The sequence below is a fragment of the Hylobates moloch genome, unplaced genomic scaffold, assembly GCF_009828535.3.
Source record: "Hylobates moloch isolate HMO894 unplaced genomic scaffold, HMol_V3 SCAFFOLD_6, whole genome shotgun sequence".
Taxonomy (NCBI): Eukaryota; Metazoa; Chordata; class Mammalia; order Primates; family Hylobatidae; genus Hylobates; species Hylobates moloch.
In genome coordinates this window covers 70,353,017-70,375,430 of record NW_026652281.1, presented here as the reverse complement: position 1 = coordinate 70,375,430, position 22,414 = coordinate 70,353,017, and the positions used below count along the sequence as shown (strand labels likewise).

Here is a 22,414-nt window from a genome sequence, read left to right as displayed (position 1 = left end):
AAAATTTTCACAATCTATACATCTGACAAACGACTAATATCCAGAATCTATAACAAATTCAAACAAATTAGCAAGAAAAAAACAAATAATCCCATCAAAAAGTGGGCTAACGATATGAATAGACAATTCTCAAAAGAAGACATACAAATGGCCAACAACTATATGAAAAAATGCTCAACACTAATGATCAGGGAAATGCAAATCGAAAGCACAATGCAATACCACCTTACTCCTGCAAGAATGATCATAATCAAAAAACAAAAAAAAATAGATGTTGGTGTGGATGTGGTGAACAGGGAACACTTCTACACTGCTGCTGGGAATGTAAACTAGTACATTCGTGTGGAGATTCCTTAAAGAACTAAAAGTAGAACTACCATTTGATCCAGCAATTCCTACTGGGTATCTACCCAGAGGAAAAGAAGTCATTATATGAAAAAGATACTTGCACACGCATGTTTATAGCAGCACAATTCACAACTGCAAAAATGTGGAACCAATCCGAATGTCCATCCATCAACAAGTGGATAAACTGTGGCATGCATATATATATATATGATGGAATACTACTCAGCCACAGAAAGGAATGAGTTAATGGCATTTGCAGCAAGTTGGATGGGACTGGAGACAATTACTCTAAGTGAGGTAACTCAGGAATGGAAAAGGAAACATCATATGTTCTCACTTATAAGTGGGAGCTAAGCTATGAGGATGCAAAGGCGTCGGAATGACACAATAGACCTTGGGGACTCAGAGGGAAAGGGTGGGAATGGGGTGAGGGATAAAAGACTACAAATCAAGTAGAGTGTACACTGCTTGGGTGATGGGTGCACCAAAATCTCAAAAATCACCACTAAAGAACCTACTTTTGTAACCAAATACCACCTGTTCCCCCAAAACCTACAGAAATAATAAAATAAAATAAAACCTATGTTCACATCAAAACTGTACATGAATGTTCACAGCAGCTTTTCTCACAACAGCAAAAACCTGGAAACAATCCAAATGTTCATCAAAGGTTAAATGTTAGTACATCCAAACCATGGAATACTACTTAGCAGTAATAAAGAACAAACTATTGATACACTCAATAACTTCAATGGACTTAAAGGGAATTATATAAAATAGAAAAAGCCAATTTTAAAAGGTTACATACTGTACATTCCATTCTATGTTATGTGACATTCTTGAGGCAGTGTAATTATTTAGGGTTTCTGGAGCAGAGAGGATGAGGTGGCTAAAAAGAAGTGGCAAGAGGGAGCTTTGTGATGGAACAGTTCTCCATCTTGATTGGTTGCTGCACATGCTACTGCAGAGAACTATACAGGCAAACACACAAATGAGTGCACGTATAACTAGTGAAATATGAGTAAGTTCTGTGGTGTACCAAGGTCAACTTCATGGTTTGAATACTGTATTATATTTATACAAGATACTAACATTGGGGGAGGAAGGATGAAGGATGTAATGACACCTCTTTGAGTATCTTTTGGAATTTCCTGTGAAATCTATAATAAGAAATAAAAAAGCAAGTGTATTACCTTCTATAAGCCTGCATATATGTACCAAGAGACAAACACATTTTCTTGGATGACTGTAAGTTATTTTCCATATTTTTACTACTGATTAAAAGAAAATCTGGGTTTTTCTTCCAGGATCAGCCTTGTGAGACACTCCTGGTCAAAGGGGTATCTTCTTTGTTGACTGAAGCCTCCTAATATTTTCCATATATTTAATGAAAAGCATTTCCCCTTTATTTTTAGGAAAAACATAGAAACATGTCATCGTAAATGTTCACTCTTGTTTCAAAGAGTAAAAAAAAGTGTGTACATCTTTTTCAAAAAGATGAATTTTACATTACTGTAATTATATGCAATAATTGCAAAGCTTTTGTGAAAACTCTTTTGTGAGAAAACTGAGAACTCTTTGTCCAAAAATTATACCAGTTTGTCTTACTACTTCTGGAACCTAAGAGGTAAGTTGTGCCTCAGGAGAAATGACAGAAATATGTCTGACTGAGTGTCATTACTGCCAATCATTATGCCCTAGGATAGGTTGAAAAACAAACCAGAAAGCTTTACCAAGTGAGGGCAAAACCCTCTGTACCCAACCCTAATTGGTGGAGAAGAAGAGAGATAATCAGAAGCAGAAGGCTAAAATCAATTTGGGCAATATTTGAATGACATGTTATATTGTTTAGCCAGCAAATAAAAAAAGACAGAATAAATCTTTAATTGACTGATATTCTGGCCTCCTGAAAACTTTTACCTAGCTGCTTATTTTTAAATTTTCTATTTTATTTTATGTATTTTTTGAGACAAGGCCTCACTCTGTCACCCAGGCTAGAGTACAGTGGCATGATCATGGCTCACTGCAGCCTTGACCCCCTGGGCTCAGGCGATCCTCTTACCTCTGCTTCCCAGGTGGCTGTGACTTTTGGGTACACACCACCACACCCAGCTAATTTTTTGTATTCTAATAAAAATTTTTTTTATTTTTTGTAGAGACAGAGTTTCACCTTTGATATGGTTTCACTCTGTGTCCCCACACAATCTCATCTTGAATTGTAATCCCCACATGTTAGGGAGGGACCTGGTGGGAGGTGATTGGATTATAGGGGTGGTTTCCATATGCTCTGATAGTGAGTGAGTTCTCATGAGATCAGAGGGTTTAAAAGTGGGGCACTTCGTATTTGTTCTCTTTCTCTCTCTCTCTCTCCTGCGACCTTGTGAAGAAGGTGCTTGCTTCCCCTTCACATTCTGCCATGATTGTAAGTTTCCTGAGGTCTCCCCAGCCATGTGGAACTGTGAGTCAAGTAAACCTATTTTCTTTATAAGTTACCCAGTCTCAGGTAGTTCTATATAGCAGTGTGAAAATGGACTAATGAAAACAAGCTAGCCCCAGGCTAGTCTCAAACTCTGGGCTCAATTGATCTACCCAGCTTGGCCTCCCAAAGGGCTAGGATTACAGATGTGAGCCACTGCACCTGGCCTAATTACTGATTTTAAAAGAACCAAAATTATACCTAGTCCAACAGAGGGACTGTCCCCTGATTTTTGGCAACCATCTTCAGGTAAGAGTTTGGTAGAGAATAAGAGATAGCATCTTAACTGTGTGCTTAAAATACAGCCAATTTAGAAGAGGTAGGAAAGCCAGAGCAAAACGGATCCAAGCGAGAGAAGAGCCAAAGTAGTGAGAAGTGACTGAGGATAGTGTTTAGCTCAGAAGAGGAAGAAATCTAGGGAGAAGTGTAGAAAACCCACAAAATGCAGCACTTGGCTTTCTTGATATTTTCTATGAAAGGCACAATAAATGTTAAGAAAACCATTGCTGACCTTAAAGTCCCAGGCAATCACAAACACAGCAGTTCTTTTGGTTATGCAATACCCATTGTTTATGATAAAAAAAAAAAATGAATGGCCACAATACAGCTAAGCCAGGGAAAGGAAATTAAGAAATGTATGTAGGTTGGCTAAAGACAAGTTTTTAGGAAACTCTGAAACAAAACTGCAATTGACAACTATATACATGGTAGGTTGACAACAGAAGCAAACAGAAACAACTATTGTTCTGTAATCAGATATGAAATGTTATTTCTCAGTAAGTACTAAGTTGGCTATGAATCTAACAAATCCTGTTAAAAAATACGATACCTATGACCAAAAAGAGAATTTTAACACATCTGAGGGTAGAAACAACTTTTGAACAATTTTTTTTCCCCTTTTATATCTGTGTATGTAGTCAGTAATGTAACTAGTGTGTGGCTGGTATTTTGAAATGACAATTACCACACAGGATTCCGTAGTTAATCCTTACCTATAAAGTAGTGATTTTATCGAAAGATGATACATACATAAATATAAATGAAATAAAACAGGTTCTGTGATAACTCATAACTTTATTTGTAAAATTTTATTTAGAAAGGGAACACATTCCTCCACTCCATGTAACTGCTAACTCCTATTTTAGCCATAGGACTATTTTAAAATACATTATTGATGGTGAAAAAAAGCCGGGCAAAGAAAAAGACTAAATGAGGTCACTAGCTACATGGACCGGGAAAATAAACTGATGAAGTCCAAGAAGGACCTGGATGAAATAAAGTTATATACTGTGTCATAATATTTTCCCACTAGATGTAGGAAAACAATAGAAGACATAAGATTGAAAGAGGTACAAAAGCAGTATGTATCATAATTTTAAGAATAAAAAGTTACATTCCATATGTAAATCCCTATGAATGGTGGTTAGTTCATAAAGGTGGACAAGGCCAGATCAGGGGGCACTCACGCTTATAATCCCAGGACTCTGAGAGGCCAGGGTGGGAGGATCACTGGAGGCCAGGAGTTGAAGACCAGCCTAAACAAGAAAGTAAGACCCTGTCTCTATAAAAAATTTAAAAATTGGCCAGGCATGGTGGCACACATCTGTAGTCCCAGCTACTCTGGAGGCTGAGGTGGGAGGATCACTTGAACCCAGGAGTTTGAGGCAGTAATAGTGAGCTAGGATCACACCACTGTACTCCAGCTTGGGCATCACAGAGAGACCCCACTGCCCAATATAATTTATTAATATTCAAAAATAAAGGGGACATACTGTATCTACACATCTGTTTACTAATCCTCCCTCAATTTATGAGTATCTGACACACAAATGTCTTTTATACACACAGTGCTATATCACAAATAAAGGAAGATGGCCTCTCCTAAAAGCTTAATAAAATAAGAAGGCTATCTTCCTAGATAGCCAAGGGAAGACACAGCCAACAAGTTGTTTCAGCTGCTGCTGCATTTCTTTTGCACGGCAGAAAGCAACTCCCTACAAAAAAATCTATTTTAAATGATTGATTAATTTTACTGAATTAAGCCTGAGTTAAATGTGATTACCAATTATGCCACAATTTACATGGCAAAAATGACTGTGAGTTCATAAAGCTGATTTTAAAACTAAATTTTAAGATATAGTCTGTACAAGCTGGTTCACACTCTCCTTTTTTTAAACTGTCATCTGGAAATTATTTTAAATGCATCTGACACTAGATTTTAAGTAGAAGACCAAGTGATCTGAGGTACATGTTACAGAGATTTATTTAGTTGTTGTGGTAGGGAAGGAATGGAGGATGCCAAGAGGGAAAGAAGTATGCCAGCTGGGAGGCTTCTGCAATAAATAGTACTAGCAAGAGATGATAGTGGACTAGACTAGAACAATGGCAGTAGAGAGAAAAATAGAGAGAGTAAGAAATAGGAGGTGCTGGCTGGGCACGGTGGCTCACCCCTGTAATCCCAGCACTTTGGGAGGCTAAGGCAGGCAGACAGCCTGAGGTCAGGAGTTCAACAGCCTGGCCAACATGATAAAACCCCATCTCTACTAAAAATACAAAATTAGCTGGGCGTGGTGGTGCATGCCTGTTAATCCCAACTTCTTGGGAGGCTGAGGCAGGAAAATCAGCTGAGCCAGGAGACAAAGGTTGCAGTGAGCCGAGATTGCACCAATGCACTACAGCCAGGGTGACACAGCAAGACTCCATTTAAAAAAAAAACAGAAAAAAGAAAAAAAGAAATAAGAGATGATGCTGATATTAGATGTGGTTATTAGAAAGAGATAAAAATATCAAGAAGGGACCAACTAAATTTTTGGCTTGAGTATCTGGATGAGTGGAGGTACCATTCACTGAGATGAGGAAAAAGAAAGAAGAAATAGTTTTTTGTTTGGGAGAATAGCTTGGAGTAGTGTGAAATCAAGATTTTAATTTTGAACTCCTCAGAGGATATGTCAAGTTTCAAGGTGAAAGTGGTAACTTGTGTCAGATGCTATTGAGGTATTTAAGATGAGGGAAAAAAGAGTAATAACAATGTCACTGATAGTTGTAACAAGGGCTAGGGCACATAATCCACTCTTACAGGAAGGAAAGTGGTATAGGTACAGATGCAGATAGGTTGATAGATTTTGTCGTTAAGAATATGAGAAAGTTCCCTAATGGCCTCTATTTTCTCAAGGAATTATGAAGCAAGTGTCAGCTGAGAATGAATGTTCAATATATGCTATGATGGGAATAAAGAAAGTGTTATGGGAGCAAAAAGGAGGGGCACCTAACTCAGTCTGAGGTGAGAGTAGAAGAGACCTCAAGGAAGAACAGAAATTAATAAGAAGAGGGTAGGTAAGGCCAGGAGTAAGAGCATCCCAGACATGCAAAATTTCAGAGGCAAACAAGAAAGGGCATGTTCAGGGAGCTATAAGGCACCTAAGAGGTTGAGATAGGGATTGGTAAGAAATGAGGTTAGATAAGCAGATGTAACCTCATTTCTTGATTCAAAATCAAGAAGAGCCTTATATGCAATGTTAAGGCCACTGAAATTTGTCATGAAGACAATCAGAAGTAGCCACTGAAAAGTACAATGCATATTTTATTTTTGTGGTCTTCACATCGGTGTGGAGACAATATTTGTGAATCTAAATATATAATTAATATAAGATTAGTCCATTTTTATATTTGATACTTAAAATTGGAAAGACAGTAGAGTTTAGCAGTTAAGAGTACAGATACTAGAGCCAGAATGCCTGTGTTCAACTCTTAGCTATGCCAGGTGCAGTGGCTCATGCCTGTAATCCCAGCACTTTAGGGAGTTGAGGTGGGAGAATTGCTTGAGCCAAGAGGTCAAGGCTGTGATGAGCCGTGATCACACCACTGCACTCCAGCCTGGACGACAGAGTGAGGCCCTGTCTTAAACAAAACAAAAAACAAAACAAAACCTCAGCTATGTCACTTAGCAACTGTGTGATTTGGGCAGTTATTTAACCTGTGTTTGAGTTTCCTTATCTTTAAATGGAAGTTTTAATAGTAAAGAAGTAAATAATAATATAATCTCAGCCAGAGGACTATTGTAAAAACTACGTTAGTTAATATGGCATTCTGTAAATGTTAGCTATTGTTATTTATGATATAATTTTACCTGCTTTTTAATGTCATAATTTTCACCATCTTCAGCTCTCATTTTTTCAATCTTTTCTTCTTGTTGTTTTGCCTCTTTTTCATACATCAATTTTTCTTTGACCAACCTATAAAAAAGCCAAAAATATTTCAGAAAATCAGCTTTCTCTCTAGACCATAAGAAAGAAACTGTAAATATAAAACATATTATATTTAAAATACTAAAGTAGATATACTAGATAGGGGGAGGAAGGAACAGAAGAAAATTAGTTTAGTCATAGATATAAGTATGATCCTCATGCTCTTAAGTCCTATACCTGCCTAACATAAGTGCAATCTATCAAAGCATGAAATTCTTTTTTTAATTTGAGACAGTCTCACTCTGTCTCCCAGGCTGGAGTGCAGTGGCGAGATCTCGGTTCACTGCAAGCTCTGCCTCCCAGGTTCACGCCATTCTCCTGCCTCAGCCTCCCGAGTAGTTGAGACTACAGGCACCCGCCACCACGCCTGACTAATATTTTGCATTTTTAGTAGAGACGGGGATTCACCATGTTAGCCAGGATGGTCTCAATCTCCTGACCTCGTGACCCACCAGCCTTGGCCTCCCAAAGTGCTGGGATTACAGGCGTGAGCCACCGTGCCCGGCCCAAAGCATGAAATTCTTAATTTTTAAATTAAAAACCCACTTCAGTATATTATAATTACAATGTGAAAGCAATACTCAAAATTAGTATATACCAATATATACTAATACAACTGTCTTTTTTTTTTAAATATGTCTTCCAAACCTTTATACATGTATCTGAAACAGCACAATGATAAAAGCTCAGTTTACTGGCAGGGGAAAATTCAGTAGATTGCATGTCAAATCCAAAACAAAGAAAGACTGGATTATTTTTTAACAACAAAATCGTTTAACAAGTATTTATTGTGCATTTAATTTTATGCCAGACTTTCCTTGTGCAAGGAGCTGGGATAGATAATTTAGATGCAGTTCTGTCACAGACAAGTGGTGGAAACAAACTAGTATTTACTTACTAAAGTAAGAAAAAGTATTTTAAAGAAAGTACATCGGGAAAAGTTTCAACAATAAGAAATATTGCAATACAAAGTTCTACTGATTATCCCATAGATAATCCAAGTTAAATTAATCATAACAGTTCAATCTTCCCTAATTCTGGTTGTTTAAAGTTTTAATATAAAAGAAAATTATAGTCTAAGAAAATATTAACATTCATATATACACAGTATCTAAAGAGCAGAAGAAAAAGCTTTCATAGCCCATATGCATTAAAAATAGCTTTCTCCATCTGGCTGTTGGCAAGATGGCAAGGATGTAGAGACATTGGAACCATCAAACATTGCTGATGGCAATCAAAACTGGTATAGTAGCTTTAGAAAATTTGACTATTCCTCAAAAAGTTAAACAGAGTAACCATATGTCCTGACAATTCCATTTCTAGGTACATACCCTAGAAAAATAAAAATATATGCCCACAGAATACATGTCTATGGATGTTTACAGCAACATTATGCATGACAGGCAAAATGTGGAAGTCCAATAACCAATGTAAAATGTGGTATATCCAGAAAACAGAATATTGGGCAATAAAAAAAATAAAGTGCTGATTCAAGCCACAACATGGGTGAACCCTGAAAACATGCTAAGTAAAAAAGAAGCTTGACATAAAAGGCTACATATTGTATGATTTTATTATAGGACATATCTAGAACAGGCAAATCTATAGAAACGTAAAGTAGATTAGTGGTTGCTTAGGACTGGGGACAACGGGAATTGGAAAGGTGACAGCTAAAGGGTATAAGGTTTCTTTTGGGGGTAAGAAACATGTTCTAAAAATGATTGTGTGATAGTTGCACAACTCTGTGAATATACTAAAAGCCAGTAAACTGTAGACTTAAAATGGGTTAATTGTATGGTATGTGAATTATATCTCAATAAAGCTGTTGGCAAAAAGGAAAAAAAAGCTGTGACCACAAAGCTTCAGGGGAAAGCTGCAAGTACTGATACATTCAAGCATGACAACTGAAACATGTGAATGTCAGACACAGAAATCTGCATTTGATTTACAATTTAAAATTGTTTTAACAATAATTTTCAATATTAAAATAAAATATACTTTGAGGTATAAAATTTTAAAATAAAATCATTAATGCATAACACAAAAGATATTTCTCTAAAAAAGTTCCCTTTAAATAGTAAAAGAAACTTGTTAGGACAGAGATGGCAAATTGCCAGCCTGCTTAAATGAAACCTAAAGATGATTTTACACTTGATCTTAGCCAAAAGGCCGAGAAGCGATCCCTAAAGATGATTTTATTTGACTCACAATGTTAAAAACAAAGAATATTTGTTTAAAAAAATATGTTGTCACATTAAAAAGCTGGGAGATGTGACATATACATCTGAATTTCTGGCTTCTCGTGGATGTTTTCATCAGGAAACATGAGGGCTGCATTCCCACTACTGGCTGGAGCTAAGTGGTGGCTGTTGTCTCCTATAGATGGGTCACGTGCTATTCCTTTGCCCCAATTCATATAACTCCCTGTTTCCTTAACAGCCAGGCATTACACTTGGCCTTTGCACGCCTTTGAGTTTGGGACCCGTGTGCATATTATTAACGCAACAGTATTATTATTGTTGTTTTATTATCACTATCATTATATAATCATGTTCATTATTCAGAATATCAAGGATATTCAGAAACTACTGGATTAGCAATGAGACTTTCAATACTTCTAAACCTGGTATGTGATTAAATTCCCCTAGTAATGAAAGTAGCTGGAATTGGATAGGCTATTAAAGAGAGGCCCATTCCATATCATCTTATAATTCAAAGACTTAAACAGGGGTAGGCAAACTATGGCCAGGGAGCCAAATCTGGTCGGTCATGTGTTTTTGTATAGTCTCAGAGCTATGAACAGTTTTTACATTTTTGAATGGCTAAAAATTTTTAAAAAGATTTGTCATATGAAAATACAGAATTCAAATTTAATATCCATAAATAAAGTTTTATTGGAACACAGCTATACTCATTCATTTATGTATCATGTATGGCTGTTTTCATGCAATAAGAGCAGAGAAGAGTAGTTGTGATAGAAGAACCATATGGCCTGCAAAACCTAAAATATAATATCTGGTCCTTTACAAAAAAGGGTTGCTGCCCCTGACTTGAAAGACTTCCACTTAATTCTATCCATCACCTACTTAATTATATTAGCATTAACACACTACACCGAAGCCATTTACTTGCTAGGTCTTAAGTTCCTTGAAGAGAGGATTAGGCTGTATTCATATTATTTAATTGATCTTCCTACATAGTAGGCACTCAATGTTGGCTGAATGAATAAAAAATTGAGTCTAGAAATCTCACTATTGTCTTTTAACATTTTCAATTTAAAGATAGAAATATATATTTATAAAGCAATTCTGAAGCAGAAAAAAAGTGATTCACAAGAATTGAGCAATAAGAACAACATGGTAACTTTTGAAGAAGTATACAATAGAAGAGGAGGATTCCATGCCTAAGCCCACAGATAATTCTGATTGGTAATCCAAGTCATCCTACTTCATTGTGCTTGTCTACGGAAAACAGCAGCAATGGCTCCAGCAACACTAAAGAGTTAGTTAACTACCTATCACATGGGATAAGTAAAGGTGCTGCGTATTTGCATGGTTATTGGAATATCAAAATAAATACAAGTTACATTTTTGCTTAAAAAGTCGTATTTTGTGAAAAGGCCAAGGAAACAAGTTATTGAATACCGTGTGTTGCCCTGAAAAAGAAAAAAAAAATCACTCAGTGAGAACCCAATACTGCAAGCACGTAAAATTATAGTGAATAAAGGCTAGGGTAAGATGTGGTATGAGAAATAATAAAGGTTCCACTCTTAAACAGTACAAATCAATGTACTGATGACAAGTCAGATGATGCTAAAGAGGTTTTATAGAGTATATATACAACTTCGGCTTCACTAAATATCATCAAATTGCTTTCCAAAGTAGTTTCATCAGTTGACATTCAACCTGTAGTGTATGAAATTTCCTACTTCTTGGCATCCTGGTGAACTGGGATTGTCAGAATTATTAAATTTCTGACAATCAGAAGAGTGTGAAATAGTATTTCTATTATGGTTTGAAATATTTCTCTAATAAGGCTGAGCATCTTTATGCTTATTAAAATAGTATTAGCTTTCTCTCTAGTATTTACTGGATAAATATTTGTTGAATCAAGGAATTAGTATCTTCTGGTGAATTTGGCTCTTCTCTCATTTGTAGGAAAGGCTAAGATTTAATAAGAAAATTGAAGACAAGTATGTATTTTAAAATTTGTATTGATATTTTTCTGTAATGTACATATGTACATATTTATAAAAAATTATAAAAAACCAAAATTTTAAAAATCACTCATAATCACTACAGATTCAAAATACACATAATTTTGAAACCCAAAGAGGTTTTAAAAAAAGAACATTGTTGCTTTCGCCAGCCTTACCGGCCCGAACCCTCGTGTGAAGGGTGCAGTACCTAACCCAGAGCGGGGCAGAGGCGGGCCGGCACCCCCTTCTGACCTCCGGTGCCACCAGCCTCAAGATCAGACACGGCCCAGAACTTGAAGGACTTGGCGGGATGGCTGCCCGCCAGGCCCCGGGGCATGGGCACGGCCCTGAAGCTGTTGCTGGGGGCCGGCGCCGTGGCCTACGGTGTGCGCGAATACGTGTTCACTGTGGAAGGCGGGAACAGGCACAGAGCCATCTTCTTCAGTCGGATCGGTGGAGTGCAGCAGGACACTATCCTGGCCGAGGGCCTTCACTTCAGGATCCCTTGGTTCCAGTACCCCATTATCTATGACATTCGGTCCCGACCTCGAAAAATCTCCTCCCCTACAGGCTCCAAAGACCTACAGATGGTGAATATCTCCCTGCGAGTGTTGTCTCGACCCAATGCTCAGGAGCTTCCTAGCACGTACCAGCGCCTACGGCTGGACTACGAGGAACGAGTGTTGCCGTCCATTGTCAACGAGGTGCTCAAGAGTATGGTGGCCAAGTTCAGTGCCTCACAGCTGATCACCCAGCGGGCCCAGGTATCCCTGTTGATCCGCCGGGAGCTGACAGAGAGGGCCAAGGACTTCAGCCTCATCCTGGATGATGTTGCCATCACAGAGCTGAGCTTTAGCCGAGAGTACACAGCTGCTGTAGAAGCCAAACAAGTGGCCCAGCAGGCCCAATTCTTGGTAGAAAAAGCGAAGCAGGAACAGCGGCAGAAGATTGTGCAGGCCGAGGGTGAGGCCGAGGCTGCCAAGATGCTTGGAGAAGCACTGAGCAAGAACCCTGGCTACATCAAACTTCGCAAGATTCGAGCAGCCCAGAATATCTCCAAGACGATCGCCACATCACAGAATCGTATCTCTCTCACGGCTGACAACCTTGTGCTGAACCTACAGGATGAAAGTTTCACTAGAGGAAGTGACAGCCTCATCAAGGGTAAGAAATGAGCCTAGTCACCAAGAACTCCACCCCCAGAGGAAGCAGATCTGCTTCTCCAGTTTTTGAGGAGCCAGCCAGGGGTCCAGCACAGCCCTACCCCGCCCCAGTATCATGCGATGGTCACCCACACCAGTTCCCTGAACCCCTCTTGGATTAAGGAAGACTGAAGACTAGCTCCTTTTCTGGGGAATTACTTTCCTCCTCCCTGTGTTAACTGGGGCTGTTGGGACAGTGCGTGATTTCTCAGTGATTTCCTATAGTGTTGTTCCCTCCCTCAAGGCTGGGAGGAGATAACCACCAACCCAGGAATTCTCAATAAATTTTTATTACTTAACCCGAAAAAAAAAAAAAAGAACATTGTTTCTTGTTTGAAACAAACTCATTTAGCAGCAAAGTGTAATCTCAAATGAGGTAAAATGATTTATAGAATTTATGTGTACCATTTACTGTGAATAGTTATGTTTCACTGCAGAAATATTAATATGTATGATTGTAGACCACTTCTCTAGATGCTATTATGGAAATATGTATTACTTTTATAAAATTTGAAAGATCTGGAATTCACAAACACATATGGGACCAAGGGTTTTCAAAGGGATTATGGACCTGTATTAACATTTTGCGTATTGTCCAGTAGTCTTTTTCTCTCAACATATGTGTGTGAAAATTTGTATTTAGATATATAAAAACATAATTTGGGCCAGGTACAGTGGCTCACATCTGTAATCCCAACACTTTGGGAGGCTGAGGCAGGAGGACCACTTGAGGCCAGGAGTCTGAGACCAACCTGGGCAACATGGCGAGATTTTGTCTCTACAAAAAATTTTTAAAAATTAGCCAGGCATGGTGGCATGCCTCTGCAGTTCCAGCTACTCAGGAGTCTGAGGTGGCAGGATCCCTGGAGCCTAGGGAGTCAAGGATGCAGTAAGCTGTAATTGTGCCACTGCATTCCAGCCTGAATAACAGAGCAAGATTGTCTCAAAAAATATATAATACTAATAAATAATAATAAGTTGGATAATAATCACTTCCAATGTCATTAAATGTTCTTTGAAAATACAACTGTTAGTGATTGTGAAGTATTTCATAGTACTGAGATGACATCATATTGAAGTATTATCCTATTGGATATTTAAGCCATTCCCATATTATAAATAATACTGTGATGAGCATCCCTACCTACAAATTTTATAAACATGAAATATTTTCTTCCTAAAAAAATATTTTAAATACATAGTGCATAATGTGAAATTAACTCCTTTTCCAGTCAACCAGTGATCATTTCTTAAGAATTACTTTTTCTAATGATGTGATAAGTCAAACTTTGTCACTAGTTATTAGTGAATGACAAAGTACAAATATTAAATCAATCTACTCCTATTTTAGCCTACTATGATTTTTTAGTCAAAGAAAATATGCCAGATTTAACTATTTAAACATTAATAAGCATATTAAAGTTTACACCACAGCAAAGTAAAATTAAAATGAGAGAAATGAAACACCACAGGAAAATAAGATAAATCTGATAGGTTCATTATATAACCCACAGGAGTTATAGACAGAACAGAAACAAAGCAAGTAAAGATTTTTTTTTTTTTTTAAAGAATAAAATTTCCCAAAGCTGGAAAAGAAAAGCAATCTTAACTGAAAGGGCTTCATAAGTGCCTTTTAGAAGCATGCAGAATCCATTAGAAAAAAAAAACAAAACCCATCTATGTACATTAAGAATTTCCAGTGGCTCAATGCCTGTAATCCCAGCGCTTCTGGGAAGTCAAGGTGGGGGGCTCACTCAAGGTCAGGAGTTCGAGATCAGCCTGCCTAACATGGTGAAACCCATCTCTATTAAAAATACAAAAATTAGTCGGGTGTGGTGGCAGGTGCCTGTAATCCCAGCTACTTGGGAGGCTGAGCCAGGAGAATCGCTTCAACCCGGGAGGCAGAGGCTGCAGCGAGCCAAGATTGTCCCACTGCATTCCAGCCTGGGCAACAGAGTGAGACTCCATCTCAAAAAAACAAACAAAAAAAGAATTTCCAGAGCTCCATAAAAATTAAAGCTTTCACAAAGAGAACAGGTCATCTGCAAAAGGAAGAATCAGATTGACTTACACTTCTCATTAATAACAGTAGATATCAGAAGAAGATGGTGCAATCCCTTCAAAGTTTTGACAGAAAATGATTTATAACCTGGATTTATAACTATAATAAAAGGTGGAGAAGAAAATTCATTAACTGACTTAACAATTATTATTATTATTATTATTTTGAGACGGAGTCTGTCTCTGTCGCCCAGGCTGGAGTGTAGTGGCGCCATCTCAGCCCACTGCAAGCTCCACCTCCCGGGTTCACGCCATTCTCCTGCCTCAGCCTCCCGGGTAGCTGGGACTACAGGCGCCCGCCACCACGCCCAGCTAATTTTTTTATTTTTAGAAGAGACGGGGTTTCACCGTGTTAGCCAGGATGGTCTCGATCTCCTGACCTTGTGATCTGCCCGCCTCGGCCTCCCAAAGTGCTGGGATTACAGGTGTGAGCCACCGCACCCGGCCAACAATTATTTATTAAAGGGCTACTATGTGCCAGGTATGATTTTATGTATCAAGGATACAGCAATGAGCTACAAAAATCCCTGCCCTATGGCACTTTTTAGTGGAGAAATAAAGAAAATTAAATAAGCAAAATATGTAACACGTTAGATTGTGAAAAGTGCTATGGAGAAAAAGCCGTGCAGGAGGACTGGTAATACAGGGGGTTTGCAATTTAAAATAGGATTGTCTCTTTGAGAACAGGACACATGAGTTAAGATTTCAAAGAGGCAATAAGCTATGTAAATAACTGATTAAAGAAGTTATAGGCCAAGGGATCTATTTTTAGTTACATAAAAATGTAAAAAGTTGATCTACTATGTCACCTGAGAAATTTACTTAACATACTCCAGCAAATTGAAGATGAAAATCAAGAAAAGAAACCATGAAACCAGGAAGTCGTTGTCAACATAATCCCTAACAAAGGAAAAATATATCCCAAGGTTAACACTGTGCTATAGGCCTGGAAAACAATCAGTCTAAATGAGGATCTTAGTGTGAGCTCTTCTGGAAACATCTTTAAGAAGGATGGAATAGATTCTAAGGAACAGAGACAATGAGTAATAAGGTAGAAGATATTAATGATATAATAAAGAAGTCATGTTTTTTGTCTCAATTATAAAAATGAAAACAATTAGAAACTCCAGGAACCTCATGCCCCTGACACACACACACGCACACCCACAAAAGCACACATGCAACAAATGGTTATGGTTGTAATATGAAGCAATTGGTGAAAAAGAGAATCCATTTAACCTGGATTTATAAAAAGTCTTCTTTGGGCAGGCTAGTTCCCACGGTGCCTAGAACATAATAAGCAGTTAATAACATTTAGTTTAAGAAAAAAAATGCTGTAAAAAGTGGGTAAGATGACTCCTGATCAACTAACTAAAGTTTGACATTTTATAAAAATTATACCAACACCTGTGTCATTAATTCCTTGTCTTAAATCCCCGTTTGAAGCCTCTAGTATAATTTCCTTTTCCCTGTTATACACAGTTCTCCTCTACTAATATAGCTGATAACAAACTCTCCTGTCTCTGAAGAAACGAACAGTATATTTAAGATTTGTGTTGTGTGAGGGATTATGGAAAAGAAGAAACTTAAATTGAGGGCCTTATATGAACAGACCTTTAGGTACTGTATTGCATTTAATACTTATGACCCTATTTAAGTAGTATTATCTCTATTTTACAATCTCTTTTTAATTCTGCCTCTCCACAATGTTTTTAAAAGAGTCAATAAAAATAGAAGTTAATGAAGACATCAATATTTCAGAAATGAATAAAATCTAAGTTACTGTATTTCAGGAAGCTGATCAAAAAATGATACTACTAATGAAATTAAGCTAAAGATTGATAACAACACTCATGAAAGAAGTTAGGATGGATGAATGACATCTGAGGTTTTAGCATTTCCAACGGGCATCAACAAATCTGCTCTCCTAAAACTTTTTTGCCATTTGGTGAAGTTCAACAGTTATAATTTAAGAACAGACAGTTATGATATTGGCATATCGTGAAATGTAATATGTAATGAATTTAGGCAAAAGCTTGAATCACTTGAGATAAATAAAAATTAAATAAGATGATAAAAGCAGCTAACACATACTGACCACTTACTATGAACCAAGCAGTGTGCCAAAGTATGCTAAATGCCACATATATCATTTAAGTCCTCAAAACAAACCAAACAGGTACTAGTATTATTCCCATTTTAGTAACTACTAAATCAAAATTAATGGAGCTTCAGTACCTTGTCCAAGTTCTCACATTTGTTAAGTGCCAAAGAACTGTTAAACTCCATATCCTTAGCTACTAATTTAAGTAATTCTCAAACATTTGAACATAAAAGTCTAAATGTGTTCAATTACAGCAGGCATCGTTAGTTGCCTACCCAGCAACCATTCCTCCACTTCTTACTTGCCAACAGAATCCAGTTTTGCTTATGATCAGCCAAGAAGTCATGCCCTTCAAAGGAAGAAACCAATCACAATGATTTTACCCCCTTTTCCAAGTGATAGTTTAGGCATGTGCAAATGACCCAATTCTGGCCAAAGCTACATAAGAGACATCTGCTGGGGGTTCTGAGAAGGTTGTCATTGCTCATAAACGGGATATAATCCAGTTTCTCACCTGGACATTGTCACCTGTGTGTGACACCTGCCACTTGTGTCACACACCTTGGGATCATGAGGAAATTCTGCCTAAAAAGACAGGTCAATCTAGTCAGAGAACTGCAGTCTTTGATGATGGTACTGAATTAGTAAACCAACCAACCATAAAAGCATCTTGCTTCTAGTTTGCTTATTGCAGGTAATAAATATCCTTATAGTTAAGCCACATACAGCTTTGTTTTCTGTTACTTGAAGCTAAAACATCTAAAATGATAGTCACTAAGCAGAAGATTGTTCTGTAAGTACAGAAATAATGCTTTCCTACTTTAGACTAATTCATTCTAAACAAATCATTTAGAAATTGAAGTATCTCTTATTTTTTCCCTATCTACAAATAAACATGAAGAAAGTAAGATTAAATTACCTATACAATCCCCAGTTTTATGTTTTCCACTATATTAGAAAATGTTCCATATAAATTTTGTGTAAAAGTCTATATTTCACACTTAAAATTAAAATAGTGTAAACTTGTTTTTGCTTTTGGTCGAGTGCAGTGTCTCACGCCTGTAATCCCAGCACTTTGGGAGGCCAAGGTGGGCGGATCACCTGAAGTCAGGAGTTCGAGACTACCCTGACCAACATGGTAAAACCTCGTCTCTACCAAAAATATAAAAAAATTAGCCAGGCATAGTGGTGCATGCCAGTAATCCCAGCTACTCGGGAGGCTGAGGCAGGAGAATCGCTTGAAACCAAGAGGCGGAGGTTGCAGTGAGCTGATATCGTGCCATTACACTCCAGCCTGGCAAACAACAGCGAAACTCTCTCTCAAAAGAAAAACAAAAAGGCCGGGGGCAGTGGCTCACGCCTGTAATCCTAGCACTTTGGGAGGCCGAGGCTGGCAGATCACCTGAGGTCGGGAGTTCCAGACTAACCTGAACAACATGGAGAAACTCTGTCTCTACTAAAAAATACAAAATTAGCCAGACGAGGTGGCGCAGGCCTGTAATCCCAGCTACTCAGGAGGCTGAGGCAGGAGAATCCCTTGAACCCAGGAGGCAGAGGTTGTGGTGAGCTGAGATCGCACCACTGCACTCCAGCCTGGGCAACAAGAGTGAAATTCTGTCTCAAAAAAACAAAAAACAAACCAAGACCACTTTGTTTTTAATAATCATGGTGCCTACTAAAGGATAATACCCAGAATAAATAATATTACCATCTATCTATATCACATTTTCAAAGTATTTCTGTAACTTACAGGATATTAGGTGTTAAATAGTAAAATATCAAGGCCTATAAACTGAAACTTAATGGAGAGTGGGAATTAAGTAGCTAGATACTAAATCTATAGACAATTATGGGGTAAGAAGTTTCACTGTGCTTCAAAGGAAACAATATGGCACCAGGAAGTGTATCCACTTACTACTTGGATGCAGGAAGAAAAAAGTCTACTCAATTGGAAAAATGCAAGTCAACTTGCATTAATTAAGAATTCTCACTAGTTCCTTAGTATGGAAGAACTAAGGCTGACATCAGAAGCTGATGATTTAGTGCTAATGGTCTATACAGTACAATGTACGTGGTTAAAATTCAGTGAGTTTTAGTCATTTTCCACTAATCTTTGTGGTCATTATAAAGTCCCAAGTGAGATTTTTCACTGTTTCCAAACTTTTTGATAATTATAGTCAAGATTTCAACAGTAAGCAAAACTAAGGAAGAACCTGCTACAGTATCCTCTCCTAATAAAACTTAAAATAAAACAAAAGTGTGCTACCCAGAAACACATAAAATGAGATGGGGCTGGAGATGCTGCTTGTTCTGAATGGAATGTCTCCTCTCCTCATCCTCTCCCAACCAACTCATTCTTCAAAACTTAACTCAAATAAATGTCCTGTCTTCCAGGAGGACCACTCTAACATCAATCCTTCCACTCTCCCAAGCTGACACTGTGGATCCTATGTCTATGTATCTTCATAGCATATTTATCTGCATCATCACAATAGGTTGAAATTGTCTACTTCGACACTTAAAAATAAATTCCCCAAGGAGTGGAAATATGTCTCATATCACACCTAGCAGAATATATGCCTCACAGATATATTTGCTGAATGAAATAACTCATAATTACCCTGCGTGGTAAGCAGGGCATCTATCGTTAGCCTCATTTTCAAAGGAGAACCTGCAATTCAAAGAAGTGAAAGGCCAGCTGTCCAGAAAATGATGAAAACAGGATGTGAAATCATGACTTCTAACTTCAAGTGTCAATATTTTCTACATAAAATACAATCGCATGTTTAAAGTAAATGAAGCAGTTTTCAAAATTTAAATTTATTTGATCTGTTCCCAAGGTAAAATCATTCCATGGTTCAATATTTGAATAGTACAAAAGAATATACTGTGAAAAGGCAACCCACCACCTACACACCTTGCCCCCAGCCACTCAGTTCCCACCACTAGAAGCAGCATGTTCTCAATTTCTTATATCCTAAATGAAAGAAAATGAATGTCTAATTTCGTGGTATTTGTTACCTTACAGTTTCCCAGTAACCATTAATTAATCCATTAAACTGAAGACAGTTCAAGTTTTATTAATTGGTGAAGTAGAATATGTGCTTTAATTAATTTTAAAAAATAAGTTAGACATTTTATAAACAGCTAAAATGATGCATGTCAAACATAAAATCAATATCACTTTTTTCAATACTATGAATCTCAAGGATTAATAAATGAATAAATCTTAGAATGAAAATTCAAAAAACACAAATATAAAACTCATTATTTCACGAATCCTCTAAACTGTCCCTTAAAAGGTCCCTCAAAGGTCCTGAGATGTCAGTGAGATTAAAAAGTGCATACTACTGAAAGGGCTAAAGACACTGTGAATAGCTTCTGCTTGAGTTTATACGAGAAAGCAATAGCACCTCCCACAGCTGTTTCATCTCCATACAAAACTCTGACACTTTTAATTACCACCTAAAATCACAAATCTCTCTGTACATTTGACTTTTTATCCTCTGTCCAGACCCATATCTCTAACTGCCTTTATAACATCTCTATTTAGACATCCCCACTAGCAACTGAAGCAGGCTGAAAACTGAGCTCATCATCATCTCTAAAATGATACCCTTCCCAACTTGAGCTGTCAACATAGTAATCACGCTCTCATCTCACAACCCTTGCGATATCGTTCACTAGAAACCTCTCATTGCAACTGGTTTGACTAAATCTGAGAAAGACAGAAGGAAACACGGATGGATGGGGTAAAGTTCTGCATGTGAGGGGTTTTGTTTTGTTTTAAGTGAGACTATACAATTACTAGATGAAGTAGGACTGCCTTGTGAACATCATGGGGAAAATAGCTAAGTTGTCTGCAAGCTCAATTTGAGTCAAGAGTATGATGCAGTTACTACACTTTTAAAAAAGCCAAGTCGGTCAGGCGCGGTGGCTCTCGCCTGTAATCCCAGCACTTTGGGAGGCTAAGGTGGGTGGATCATCTGAGGTCAGGAGTTCAAGACCAGCCTGGCCAACATAGTGAAATCTTGTCTCTACTAAAAATATAAAAATTAGCCAGGCGTGGTGGTGGCCCCCTGTAATCCCAGCTACTTGGGAGGCTGAGGTAGGAGAATCACTTGAACCCCAGAGGCCGAGGTTGCAGTGAGCTGAGATCACACCACTGCACTCCAGCCTGGGTCAGAGAGTGAGACTCCGTCTCAAAAAAATAAAATAATTAAAAAGTGAAGTTTATCTTAGATGCGTTAAAGGAAGCGGAGAACCTAAAACATGGTACATAAGTGGTTCTCCTTGGATGAACTGCATCTGTACTTTTATTATTCATAATTTCCTTCTAAAATTGTTATATATAACTTAGATCCAAAAGGGATTTAAAGGTAGCATCTGAAAGAGGACACTGGCAAACTAGAGTATTAGGAGAGGAATATCCAACATCATCACTCTATTCTGTTCTATTCTGTGAAATAAATAGTTGTTTGTCTAAAACAGACAGATGATGGGCTATTTGGTTATTTCAAACTAATATTGATTATCATACTATTTTAAATGGGTGAAGAAAATAATGAATGGAAATGACTTTAGCTTCTCACAGATAATAAAAGTTAGCATTAGTCAGGATATCTGAATTTTATCAAACTATAAAATAAGCCAAATTTAATGATATTTCCTAAAGCAATTATTCTTGGTGACCCATCAATTCAGGTTATTCTTGAAATTACTGATCAGAAAATTTGGGAGCAAAATCTGGGATTTCTTAGTTGGTTTCGGAGAACTCATGGCTTTTGGATTATTAGCATTATACAGAGGCACTTTGATATGTAATGTGTTTACTCAGTGTATTGAACTAAGATTTTGTTCATTAAGCCAAAATGGTTCAAGAAGCAGCATGTATGAAGATTTTTATTTTCATATTACTGATATTGAAGTCTTAAGTCCTTTTGTACAAAAGAATGACAAAATAATCATTATTAATAATTTTCATTGAGAAAAACGCAAGAGTTGCAAATAATTTTCACACAATAATCCTATCTGATGGTATATGTATACAGTGATTTGGTATATGTTAAAGAGTCCATTTTCAATGTGTATTTAATTTGTACTTTACCACATCAAAATTTGGAGTTTAAAAAACTACGTTATAAGTCCTTAAGAGCTTAATTACTTTTAAATAAAATTTGGTAATGGTACTTGGCATAGAGCTGTACTTGACACAATTTTAACAGCTAGGAAAGACTCTGAAGCCCTCCAAATCTTTCTTGTCTAAGTCACCTTATTTATAGCCTGTAGTTTAAAAAAAAGTCTATTCTGTATCAAATATTTCACCCTTTCATTCTTTACCTGTTTACTCAGAGTAAAATAGTCATTTTACAGCCTGACTTCCTGAATTTGCCAGTAAACATTGTTTTAAAATGTTGCATTTTCACAACTGGAGGCTTAAACAGGAGAACAGTGTTGTTTTAGCATGTAATAACATGAAAAATCTCTAACTTTATCTCACAAAAACAGAAAAAAATATATAAATTATGTCTTTTATGGCATTTGAAGAGCATCACAACTTTTTGCAAGCTGTTGTTCTACAGTCTTCCTGAACTATTTCTGATGAATTACTTGGTAGAATCTTTCAGGATCCTGACTGTGGATAGACTATCATGATTATACATATACATACATCTGTGACAAACACTTCTTTTTCTGGTCAATCTAAAAACCCCAAGTAATAACTGTAACATTTGGGATTAAACAAAGATACAGGAGCTGTAATTACAGCAAGCTGACTCT

At 37.3% G+C, this 22,414-nt stretch overlaps 2 protein-coding genes and 1 pseudogene across 2 annotated transcripts in view; 1 reads left to right on the top strand and 2 right to left on the bottom strand.

The window, feature by feature from the left end:
* Window positions 1–22,414, bottom strand: part of TBCA (tubulin folding cofactor A) — a 74,476-nt gene that overhangs the window by 9,938 nt on the left and 42,124 nt on the right. The window contains exon 2 of the mRNA XM_032156998.2: window positions 6,951–7,056. Within this exon, the coding sequence (XP_032012889.1) occupies window positions 6,951–7,056 (106 nt within the window). The remainder of the gene's footprint in view (window positions 1–6,950; window positions 7,057–22,414) is intronic.
* LOC116472137 (U2 spliceosomal RNA) lies at window positions 9,127–9,249 on the bottom strand (annotated as a pseudogene).
* On the top strand, window positions 11,518–13,022 carry LOC116470279 (prohibitin-2-like; the record flags this gene model as incomplete). The annotated part of the gene is made up of 1 exon (XM_032755741.2): window positions 11,518–13,022. A coding segment is annotated over one exon (924 nt), but the record flags the coding sequence as incomplete, so codon positions are not given.